We start from the raw sequence: 12,858 nt of genomic DNA, 5'->3' as shown, positions 1-12,858 counted from the left end.
ATGGGACAAAAGAATCAAAGAATCTTTCAACCTTTTTTTTTTTTTTTTTTGTAGCAATATGTTTGGGTTTAGAGAAGGAGTGAGCCAATTCCATCTTCAAAGCCAGCTTGGTTTATAATTGAATGGAACCCCCAACTTTTCTAGATTGAAAGAGATATAGATGTTAGGCAGTGAGGTTTACCCTGTGGAGATTGCTACCAATAGATTCTTTCTTTCTGTTGTAGACATCTGGATATCCAAGGCCTTATGATTTCTGGAAGATAGGTATTTCCATTATCCTGGAAAGACAAAAACAACCCTACCCCATTTATTATTATTAATAATAATAATAATTATTATTATTATTAAAACTGTTTGGCCTAATGTCTCAGGCTTCTAGCTATTTATAAATCTATACCTTGCCACATGGCTCATGGCTTACCAGTATCTTATATGTTGGTACTCATGGCAGTGGCTGGCAACATCTCCTCACTTAGCCTTCCTGTTCCCAGAATTCTCTTCTCTGCATGTCCTGCCTATACTTCCTGCCTGGCTACTGGCCAATCAGCATTTATTTATGCAGAGCGATATCCACAGCAACCCAGGAACCACCTGCCCAGGGCTGACACCTTCCAAAGTGGGCTGGGCTCTCACATATCAATCACTAATCCAGAAAATGCCTTAGAGACAGGCCTGCAGGCCAGTCTGGTGGAGGTAACCCTCACTTAATGTTCCCTCTTGCCAAATGACTAGCATGTGTCATGGCTAAAATAAACCAGCATACCAGTCTTTGGTAGAACAAACAGTGGTTTGTAACTAGAGCTCTAAAGTGGTCACTCAGAGTTGGTAACCCAGTAGGATGGTTAGGAGGTCTGTCTAGAGAGGTTATTGAGAGCAGAGCACTAAAGTGGACACTCTCAGAAATGCAGTGTCTTCATGGGCCTTGTCTGTGTGTCACTTGTCCCACTTTCTTCCTCTTTGCTCTGCTCTGTAGCCCTGTGACGGCTCTGTAGTGGGAAGTTCAGGCTCAGGAGTCAGGTGGTTGCCTGGGAATCTGATTCTGCTTTTTCTTAATTATAATACTCTCAGGCAAGTTACATACCCTGTAGTGGGGAGTTCAGGCTCATGAGTCAGGTGGTTGCCTGGGAATCTGATTCTGCTTTTTCTTAATTATAATACTCTCAGGCAAGTTACATACACTGTAGTGGGGAGTTCAGGCTCAGGAGTTAGGTAGTTGCCTGGGAATCTAGTTCTGCTTTTTCTTAATTATAATACTCTCAGGCAAGTTATATACCCTCTTAGTAACCAGAAGGTTGGATGATTAATAACTCCATACGTTACAGTGGTTATCTAGAGTATGACTTACAGTGTTGGCTGTTCTCAGTAAGTAAAGAAACAAGTATTTACTCTGAATTTTGCTTTTAAGGATATTTTAGAAATTAGCAAAATTTAAAAACATTTCAGATATAGTGAAACCATTTTAGTTTTTTTCTTTTTGTAAAGGAATGTGATAGTTTGAATGATTTGAATAGTGACTTGAATATATGCTTTTATAACATTCAAAAACAACTAGAAATAACTTTTAAGTTCATATCATTATTTATTTACTTATTTATTTGTTTATTTATTTGTTTGTTTATTTATTTATTTTTGAGACAGGGTTTCTCTGTGTAGCTTTGCACCTTTCCTGGAACTCACTCTGTAGCCCAGGCTGGCCTTGAACTCATAGAGATCCACTTGCCTCTGCCTCCTGAATGCTGGGACTAAAGGTGTGCGCCACCACTGCCCGGCTTATTTTTTATTTTTATCTATCTATCTATCTATCTATCTATCTATCTATCTATCTATCTATCTACCTACCTACCTACCTACCTACCTGTCTATCTATCTATCTATCTATCTATCTATCTATCTATCTATCTATCTTTAATCAATCAATTTATCTATCTATCAACTTATTTATTTTGAGGTAGGGTCTCATGTAGTCCAGGCTGCCCAGGGACTCACTATGTAGCTAAAGTTGTCCCTTCCTCCAACTTTTAGCTGGGGTTTCAGGAGTGTACCACCATATCTGGCTTTACTCAGTGCTGGAGATCTGAGCTAGGGTTTTAAGCACAGTACCAGCTGAGAGATTAAAAATAATTATTAAAAAATAACAACTATTGTGGTTTCATATTTTAAAAATGTTTTCAATTTATTCATTCACGACACAAGTTCAAGTAAGCATTTAATGTACTTGGTCATGTTTTCTCCTCCTTACCCTGTCTCATCCCCTCCCACTCCTGTTGAACCCTTCTGAACAAGCTCCCCTTGTACATCCAAGATTATTTTATGACTCACTGAGCTTAATTAGGATTGTTTATGAATTTAGGTCAGGGATTCTTTAGTGGAACATAAGCATTATCATTGGCTACACCACTGAAGAAAACAATTCCTCGTCTCTAACAACCATTAACTGCCAATAGCTCCTTCAGGAGGGTGGGGTGGGTCATAGGAGCCCCTCTCCTGTCTGTGATGGAAGTTGATGGTCCTCTCATGCAGGTAACCACTCAGCCTGTTCTTCAGATCTTAACGTTCTTTTCACCTCCCTCTTCTGTAATTTTGCAGAGCCTTGGATGGGTAATAGAGGTTTTTTGACCAGTTATGAGTCTCTGCTTTAAGCAGTGCTCACTGCAAATAGAAAGTGCTCCGGCCAAGGCTGAGTAGCACTAATGTATGGGTAAAATGTAAAAGTTTGAAGGCAGTGTGACACTGTCCAATAAAACAACAACAGTAGAGTCTCCACTGGGGCCTACAGCTGACTGCCCCAGCCATGGGCTGTTGACCGGGTTTATAGGAGGCGCATGAATTCCTTCCTGGAGGAGGTTTCAGATTCAGTCAGAAAGCAATTGTGCAACCCCGTAGCACTCTGTGCTTGGTACCAGTAGCTGTTTTCATTTTTTAAACACAGTTCAAATGGAGTATACCATGCATCTGTGCATTGTTCTGTTTGTTTGGTCCTGTTTTCTTCGAGTTTCCAGTTTGGAGATTTCCTCCCTTATTAGAGCTCCATGTCCTCTTTTTTTTTCTTATATATGTTCCTGTTCTGGTTGTGGCTTATTGCTTTTTCCTGACATTAGCTTCCTTCCCCTGAATTTCTGTTTCATGTAGACTGTATCTAGCATATTTTGAGGGCAGGCTGTTTTTTCCATTTCCATTATAAATTATTGATTCTGTTCTTAACATAATTATGAGCCTGTTTTACCCCACATCACATACATGCATTTCCGAATATCAATATTAATCTGTGTGTATGTGTGTGTTTTTTGAGACAGGGTCTCTCTATGTAGCCCTGGTGGTCTTCAATTTATGGAGGCCAGTCTGCCTCTCTCTCCTGAGTGATGAGATTAAAGGTGTGCACCACCATTTCTTAGCTCTCAGTATTAACCTTGTCTCTGAGAAAACTTGCAAATGCAAGGTTTTATTTGTTTATCTTTTTGTCTTTAGAATACATGTCACTAATAGTTTATTTGAAGCTGTTTTTTCTGTGTGTGATTGTGTCATCAACTGAATTCAGACTTCCTTTTCATATAGTTTTGATTTTTAGGGATCACCGTTCTCATTTTGGTTAAACTAAATTTCCGCCTGCTTTCCTTTCCCTGCCTCTCTTGACAGGGTCTTGCTGTGTAGCCCGGCTTGTCTGGTATGTCAGAGTCCTGGCAGTTCTCTTGCTCAGCCTCCCCAGGGCTGCCATTGCAGCAGCACCACGCCTGACTTAGTGCTGTTTTATTGTAGTGATGTGAAATAGTGACATGAAAATGATTCCAAGTCTAAACTATGAGCAGAAATCCTGTAGAAGAGGGTCCTGCTTCATTGTCATTTCTTCCTGTGTTTGCTTCATCCTCTAAGGCACTGTGGTGCTAATTCTGAGTTCATTCTGTTGCTTGTTTAGAACATCTAAGCATGCGTGTACTTCTGTCCACATACAGTAGAGAATGTAGTTCCTGACGTGTCTGTTCCTGACGTGTCCTGCACAGTATGCATGTAGACATGGTCTTCTTTCACACTTCATCTTCTCTGTCCCTTAGTTCTAAGTATTTGAGTTATTTTCAGTCTTTTGCCATCATCAATAAAGTTACAATAAAAAAAAAATGTGCTCTGCTAAATAGTCTACTTTATATCTCAGTCAGGATTTTTAAGATAGATTTTTAAAAGTGGGATTGTAGGGCCCTGAGGTAAATGTCTGGGCATTTTGTTCTGGTATCACTAGATTATCCTGTGTTGGTTTGGTACTACCTACCAGTGGATGGTTGGTAGTGCCTGTTGGCAAGCTTTACAAACTGAATGGGGTGTTAACTGTTTGTGTTGTTTATTTGTTTTTAGTTTTGTTTGTGAGACGGGTTGTGTCTCTGTAGACCAAGCTGTCATGAAACTCACTGTGTACACCAGGCTATCCTGGAACTCACTCTGTAGACTAGGCTGTCCTGGAATTCACAGAGATCCACCAGCTTCTGCCTGCTGAGTGCTGGGATTAAAGACCTGTGCCACCACACCTGGCAAACATTTGGATTTTTGTAGCCGGATAGGCGAGAAAGAGGATCTCATTTTTCTTTTAGTGAATGAGGTTGTATCTTTTAAAATAGATGTTTATGTGTTGTTTTATTTAAACTGTCATATGTTTTAAGATAGATGTTTATGTGTTGTTTTATGTAAACTGTCGGTACTCATTTTTCTCCTGAGAACCATCTTTGTTCTTACAAAAAAGAGGCATCTTGATGATCTTGAAGTTTTCAACTCAGGCTCTGGTTAGAGTGGTTTTATTTTACTCGTAGATGAACTACGATTTCTAGTGCAGTTTGGAGTTACTGTCTCATGTTACCCATGACATTCAGTCTTTAGTATTTCAATGTGCTAGCTTTAACAAGAGCTCATACATACTTTTCCAGAAAGTAGTAACTGAATTAAATATAAGTCATCTAAAGCACTTATTTTTAGTTTTTCTAAAATTTTAACATTAATATGCCTTTCGAATCTTCTGTTAATTAGCTCACATAAAGAAGTATAAGCAGGAAGATTACAGGTACAAATATCAATACATATTTAAAAAATAGAAATGTTAAAATACTGCTTAAAATTTATTTTATAAACATTAGTTGAGGCTGGATGGTGGTGGTGCACATGCCTTTAATCCCAGCACTCAGGAGGCAGAGGCAGGTGGATCTCTGTGAGTCCAAGGCAGCATGGTTGCACAGAGAAAACCAATCTTGAAAAAACAAAACAATAATACAAAACAAAACAAAACAAAACCCAACAAATCATTAGTTGAGAATAATTTCTCTTATAAGTTCTGTCTTTGATCTAATAATACACTAGAAGTTGTATAGAGAGGGACTGAGTCAGAGTTTGATAGTAGAGATCCTTTTTACTTAAGGAATATAACATTTGTATTTAGGAAAAGGACCGGGCAAGAGAAGAGGCCCAACCATCAAGATCTCTGGGGTTCAGGTTAATGTGAAGTCCATTATCCAACATGAAGAAGAGTTTGAGATGCTGCATAAATCTATCCCTGTGGACCCTGAGGAAAAAAAAAAGTGAGTGTCTTTACCATGTACGCTGATGGCTGGCTGGACATAGAATGAGGTTAGAGCTGTGTGTGGTTGGGCAGCTTCTTTAGCATGTTGGGAAGGCCCCATCTCTCAGGCCCTTGGTTTTGAATCCTGTAGATACTGCCTGAGCTGCCGAGTCAAAGCGGCGCATTTCGATGTGGAGTGGGGTGTGGAGGATGATTCTCGTCTGTTGCTTGGGATCTATGAACATGGCTATGGAAACTGGGAGCTAATTAAGACAGACCCAGAGCTAAAACTCACTGATAAAGTAAGTAACTGCTGTGCTGGACATTTCGAGATTTGTTGTGTAATATTTCTGTATTACTTACCTTTAACTTTTCTTTAATTCTTTTCAAGAGGGGGGGATTTCTTTATCTTTGGGAAGTTACCATCTTTAGTGGACTGTGGCATATTTCATAGATGATGATCAAAGGAAAGATGACAACCAGAGGAAATTACATAGGAGAAATCTTAAAATTCTGATATTTACTGCAGGCCAAATCTCATTACAGCAAATACCAGGTCAGTTTATTGGGACTGGAAGCATTCCTGGGCCTTCCTTGTTGGCGCATTATTTAACATCTGTGTGCAGTTCTGTACACAGAGAACGAGTGTCAGCTTGGTATTTTTGTAATGAAATTGAACCTTCCTTGCACTTCTCCCACAGAACTGAGCCTCCCACCTATCTCTTCCAAGTAGCAAGGCTGTACTTAGAGCTGTAGCAAGGCCACTGGATCCACGCCATATTGTGCTCCTCTCAGGGCTTTGTCCTGGCACATTAAACACTGCTCATCCCATCTGGGGTTAGGAGGGTGACAGCACCCTGTTCAGAAGCACTGAGAGCAAATCCAGTCTGGCCGGAGAGGTCCAGCCGTGGTAGCCAACAGATCATGTCCTGGCATAGCTCAGTGCTCCGGCAATGCTCTAAGAAGCATTTTCAATCTAAAACGAAGCTTTAACCTAGCTCCAGGGATTCCCTGCTCCTGGAAGGAGGAATCCACGACGGCTGGGATGCTCTAGCAGATGAAGCCACAAGCCCCTCCTACCTGAGTTGTTCTACCCTGTTAGCAGCACAGGTAGGAGCCAGTGGGAGAGCTGGATTTCTCCATCCCATTTTGTAAACCAGAATGGCTCATGAGGGATTTTCAGTGCGTGGGAGCCATGGACATGAGATAGGATCTGAGGCTTTAATCTGTGTTTCGGGTGGTTGGGAGGGAAAGGACTGTGCTAAGTTCTGTGTTGTCTCTGTTTATCTGGATTCACTAACCAGGCTGTGGGTGGTGGCGGGTGCTTCTCTTCCTTTCCTGTTGAAGATTCTACCGGTGGAGACAGACAAAAAGCCTCAGGGGAAGCAGCTGCAGACCCGGGTGGACTACTTGCTGAAGCTGCTCAGGAAGGGTCTGGAGAAGAAGGGCACTGTGACCAGTGGGGAGGAGGTGAGTGAGTGCACTGCCAACTGGCATTCCCCCAGGGGAGCCTGGGACTCTGCAGCACTGAGGAGGAAGTGATGTCCTTTCTGGGTACTGCACAGCATCCTGCCCTTGTGGGCAGATGCGGCTCTGAGGTTGCTAAGAACAAATACTCATTTGATAATTGAACTCAGTATCTTGGCACCTGTCTGCAATACCTGTTCTGCTCAGGTATTGCAGCAGAATGTTCTACATCTCTTTGGATGGCCCTTGTTCTTTCCTGTTCTTGTCCTTAGCTGGGGACATATTTCCCGTATTTTGGCATCTGACTAGGCTGCTCTGATAATGGATTCCAGGAGCAGACAGTTGGATTCCACACTTAATTTCACAAATTGGACTTCTGTTTTGATTAGAGTTGGCTCATGAAAAATACCAAGTTGCTAATGAATTCTCTTCTTTAGTTCCCCATGATAACAAGTCAGGGAAGACAGAATCTAAGTATGTTTGTACTTTGTGTGGGCATGTTGCTTACATGCTCCTTAGCTGTGTTGTGTATACATGTATGTATACAGTAAATAGAACTTATATGAATAAAATCACTCTACTTCCATTTGTTTTACACAATGGTATTTTAAGAACATAGTCCCACTCTGTAGATATTATGGTGAGAATATAATTATGATGTATTAAGTTCTAGATTGGCAAGTAAGATCATGCTTATATTGTTTATTTGATTGATTAGATGAACAATGTTTTAACCTTTTTCTTAGTTTTAGGTACCTAATTTTCAAGAGTTAATATTGTCACCTTCAATGTTAATTATGTTTTTGTACATAGAATGTCTTAACCTTTTCTGGGGGTGTTACCTGTAGGATGAATTCCAAAAATGAAATCAATATTTTCAAGGAATACAGACATTTAAAGCAGTATAGGCTAGGTAGAGGTTAGTAGGTGGTTTTGTTCAGTTTTATTTTCTTTCAGGTAGAATTACCTGTACCTTTGTGTTACTAAATTATCTTATTTGGATTATAAATCAGCTGGCCAGAATATTTCTTGGTCATGCTGTTGAGTTGGGGGTGATTTATAGTTTTATCATATTTTTATTTTCTAGACCAAACTAAAGAAGCGGAAGCCTCGAGTAAAGAAGGAAAACAAAGCCCCGAGGCTGAAGGATGAGCATGGGCTTGAAATGTCATCTCCGAGACACTCAGACAACCCGTCTGAAGAGGGGGAAGTGAAGGTATGGGACTACATGAAGTCATGTGATGTATTTGTTACATAGAGAATAGATAAAATACCATAGAATATGTTTCTCGTCACCTAATCTGTCAGAAGAATATAGTTGTGTCTTAATCACCATTCGATTGCTGTGAAGAGACACATGACAAAGACGACTTAGAGAAGAAAACTTTAATCTGGGGTTTGCAGTTTCATCATGGCATGGCAGCAGGTAGTAGGTATGGTTCTGCAGAAGTGGCTGTGAGGTACATCCTGTTCCACAGCTGAGAGAGAGAGCGAGAGCGCGCGCCTGGGCTTGGTGTGGACTTTTGAAACTTCAAAGCCACCCCCAGTGGCATACTGTCTCCATCAAGGCCATGCCTCACACCTCCTAATCCTTCTGTTCTTTTTTTTTGAGCTGAGGACCGAACCCACTCAGTGCTCTACCACTGAGCTACATCCCCAACCCTTTTTGTGTGTGTGTGTGTGTGTGTGTGTGTGTGTGTGTGTGTGTGTGTCTTTTGAAACGGCTTTGTGTGACAGTGCTGGCTGTCCTTCTGTTCTTATCAGAGGTTCCACTCATGGTGACCAACCATTCAAATAGAGTAGCCTATGTGGGCCATTCTTACTCAAGTCTCCACATAGTGGCTCATCCCAAGTGAGCAACTGCAGATTCCTACATAACTGAAGTAAACCATACAAACCAAGATAAATGACAATTAGTCATTACTTTTATTTTAGAGAATGAAAGAGATTGGTAGAGACTGGTTAACCAGGGGACTTAAGACTTATATAATGTAGTTCAGATAATTAGAAGTTCTCTTGAGGTTGGGCTTGGCCATTGGCTTGCCAATTTGTAATCTAGTCTGAAGAAAGTGGAAGTACAGTGTTCTCAGTGAGTGACAACTCTGTAAGATTTTATTCTATTGTTCTGAATGTAATTCTTCGATGATGGCTCCAGGAGGGCCCAGGGTATAAGGGGCTAACATAGCTTTGAATGCTTGTTCTCAACTTCAGATACTAACAGCCTCATCAGTTACTAGCTGACTGTGGACAGGTGTAGTGTTTCTTTGGTTCTCAATTTTTTGTTTGTGAAGTGGGGGCAATAATACTATTGTTTTAGGGTAGGGGTAGTTCTGAGGATCTAATTCTGGGCCTCAAGCACAGTAGGCAAGTGCTTTTCTGTTGGACCAGACTTCCATCTGGTCAATGCCTTAAAGAGTAGCTTTGAGAATTAGATCAGAGGATGTTAGGTATCTGCCTGGATGAGTCTAGTTGACTCAGAGTTCTGAAAGCGAGTGCTGGCAGGCTCTGACTGGACACAGTGATGAGCCCCTGGGCCATGGCTGCTCCCTTTAGAAGCAAATGAGGAAGCAGAAGAGTGAAAATGTCCACGGTTTTCTGTTTCCTAGGATGATGGCGTAGAAAAAAGTCCAATGAAAAAAAAGCAGAAGAAGAAAGAGAACAAGGAGAACAAAGAGAAACCAGTGAGTTCTCGGAAGGACAGAGAAGGAGACAAAGAAAGGAAGAAGTCCAAGGACAAGAAAGAGAAGGTGCCCAACATACTTGTCTGGGAAATCGTGTTTAGGTTTTAAATAACATGAGGTACAAGCCCTGGGATGACTGTCCTTGAGTATATCCAGGAAGGAGGGTTGGGGCTATATAAGCAATCCCTGCACCCTCCTTATGGGAAAGGGGAGATGTGCAGTCTTGAGCTTTCTAACGTAGAAGGCCTGGTTTGGTCCGTCTCCACATATTTGGGAGGAGTGTTTGGAATGAGACAACCAGCGAGAGGATTATGAGGTATAGGTTCTCAGGTTATAGTATCAGAAGAATGCAGTCTACACACAGTCAAGGCTCTTTGAAGAGTTGAGAGTCAAACCAAATGCCACCTGTCATCAACAGCCACTGGAGTAGACTTGGCTAGGAAGCCTTCATGTTGGGAGTTTTGTGATGTTCATTACAAACCATAGCTTAATACAGTTTAGTAACAGACTTTGTGAAATGTGAAGAGATGGTTGTAGTCAATCCTTACCCATTGCTCCAAGCAAGTCACAGCTAGAGTTCTGCCATCTGTTGATGTCTTGACTTTTATTTTATTTTTTTTAATTTTTAAATTTTATGTGTATGGATGTTTTGCTTGCATGTATGTCTGTGTACCACATGTGTGCCTAGTGCCTGAAGAAGCCAGAGGAAGGCATTGGATCCCCAGGTACTGGAGTTTCAGGTGGTTGTGAGCTGCTGTGAGGGTTCTGGGACTGGAACTAAGGTCCTTAAAAGGAGCAGCCAGTGTTCATAACTCATGGGTCACCTCTGCAGCCCTTGACATCTTAACTTCTTGAGACTTTTATAAATTTCCCCATGGAATATGAGTATGAATATAAAAATACTGGCTGGGCAGTGGTGGCCCACACTTTTAATCCCAGTACTTGGGAGGCAGAGGCAGGCAGATCTCTGTGAGTTCGAGGCTAGCCTGATCTACAAATTGAGTTCCAGGATAGCCAGGTAGGGCTTCTATTTTCAAGACAGCCCTGTCTTGAAAAAACAAACCACCACCACCAACAATAAAATAGATATAAAATACTGGTCATCTCAGACCATTGGATAACCTCTTCTCTCCACACAACAATATATTGCAAACTACCTTACCACCAAAGAACAGGTGTTAAGGTCATTTTTAATAGATAAGGCAGATTGTATTTGGCTATATTGTAGTGGAAGCCATTTAAGTTTTATACTAAAATTACTTTCCAGTTTTTAATGTTAGAAACTATACTGAGGGTGTTGGTGATAGTTCAGTTGTTAAGACTTAGGTTCAGTTACCAGTCCTCAAAACCATCTGTAACTCTAGTTCTTGGGGATCTCTTGTCCTCTTATGGCCTTTGTGGGCATTACACACCCGTGGCACACATGAATTCAGCAAGGTGCATCCATATGAGTAAAAAATAATAGTAAGTTTTAGAATAAAACAGAAACTGTATTGTGATAAATTCTTTTGCATTTGGATCAGAATGATGTTTCATTCTGGCTTTTTGTTTTGTTTGTTTTGTTTTATTTTGTTGTTTGTTTTCTTTTTGAGAAAGGGTTTCACTACATAACCCTGGCTGGCCTAGAACTCAAGAGAAATCGTCCTGCCTCTGATTTCTCTGTCAAGATTAAAGGCATAGGCCACCAAGCAAATTCATATTGTTTCATGTGTAGTTTAAGTGGCTTCCCCTCCCCCCCTGCCCAGCTTAATGCATTTTGTATCTCATGAACACATTATGAATACTGCAGATACCTTTCTGATTGGATTACTCTCCCTGTTTCTCTCCTCATAACTACTACTATGTAGTTGATGTGACACCATGCTACTTGTGTTTTTTAAATTTTTATTTTATTTATTTAGTTAGTTATTTAGTTAGTTTTTAAAGACAGGGTTTCTCTGTGTAGCCTTGACTGTTCTGGAACTCACTCTGTAGACCAGGCTGGCCTTGAACTCACTAATTTTTATTTTAACAGTATTTATTTTTATTTTATGTTTATGTGTGTATGTCTGAGTGTATGTACATGAATGGTAAGCTGGCAGGAGCCTGTAGAGGTGTCACATCCCTAGAATGTAATTACAGACGTTTGTGAGCTTCCATGTAGGTGCTGGGAACCAAACCAGGAACCTCTGTAAGGGCAAATGTTTTACCTTTTGTGCTTTTTAAAAAGCTTGTATTTTCTCTATATTGTATAATTTTTGTCCCTGTGCCTGTTCCTCTTAACCTGCAGCATTGACAGTTATGTAGTTGGTAGATTCTCAGTTCAAAGGGTAGCTGTTAGGAGAGGTTGTTGCATTATGCCCTGGGGAGTTCTAGGTAGATCCTTAGTCCCTTCATGACATTTTTGTAACTTATATTGATAAACTTGAAGCTGCAGTTTAGTACTTTTAGAGACAGAAATAGGAAGAATTAAAATTCTGCTATTAATCTTGTAAGTGTATATTTGTGTATATTTGCTTGCTGTAGTAATGCACCATAGGTTAGAAGTCTGGATTGTAGAGCTGGAGAGATCCTTAGCTGTTAAGAGCTTGCTGTTCTTGCAGATGACCCAGGTTCAGTTCTCAGCACCCACATGGTGGTTTACAATGTCTTGTAACTCTAGTTCCTGGGGATCTGGCAACCTCTCAAGGGCCTCTGCAGATTCATGCACAGGTGTGGTACACATAAACTCATGCACACCCACACATATATTCATAGGAACACCACCATCACTACCACCTCCACCACCACCAAATAAAAACAAAGCCAAACAAAAAGAAATCTACCCATATTTTAAGACTGTAGAAATGACAAGGACTCTTTGTAACTCTTTTGAAAGGTTAAAGGTGGTGATGCCAAGTCTTCAAGTAAATCAAAGCGATCTCAGGGTCCTGTCCACATTACAGCGGGAAATGAACCTGTTCCAATTGGGGAGGATGAAGATGATGATCTGGACCAGGAAACCTTCAGCATTGTAAGTCTTGAAATAGAGGATGCTGATGCTTAGGCTGCCCTTCACAGGCACATCCACAGAGCTTTAGTTAGTATAAACATTAATTATGGTGTGTTGTTTTAGAAGTATATTGCTTATTATGTTTGCATACCGTATTTTGAACCAGATTAGTAGGATGCCTTGTATTCCTGTTTTTATGAGTATATGTG

The 12,858-nt window shown here is 40.7% G+C and overlaps 1 protein-coding gene across 2 annotated transcripts in view; it reads left to right on the top strand.

Annotated features, from left to right (window-relative positions):
• Positions 1-12,858, top strand: part of Chd2 (chromodomain helicase DNA binding protein 2) — a 113,723-nt gene that overhangs the window by 80,253 nt on the left and 20,612 nt on the right. For both annotated transcript variants that reach the window (XM_036185228.1, XM_036185219.1), the window contains 6 exons: positions 5,411-5,549; positions 5,682-5,832; positions 6,878-7,000; positions 8,085-8,213; positions 9,604-9,744; positions 12,536-12,670. In XM_036185228.1, the coding sequence (XP_036041121.1) occupies positions 5,411-5,549; positions 5,682-5,832; positions 6,878-7,000; positions 8,085-8,213; positions 9,604-9,744; positions 12,536-12,670 (818 nt within the window). The remainder of the gene's footprint in view (positions 1-5,410; positions 5,550-5,681; positions 5,833-6,877; positions 7,001-8,084; positions 8,214-9,603; positions 9,745-12,535; positions 12,671-12,858) is intronic.

The sequence above is a fragment of the Onychomys torridus genome, chromosome 1, assembly GCF_903995425.1.
Source record: "Onychomys torridus chromosome 1, mOncTor1.1, whole genome shotgun sequence".
Classification (NCBI taxonomy): Eukaryota; Metazoa; Chordata; class Mammalia; order Rodentia; family Cricetidae; genus Onychomys; species Onychomys torridus.
Note: the sequence above shows the minus strand (reverse complement) of the source record. Positions and strands in the feature narration are given on the sequence as shown.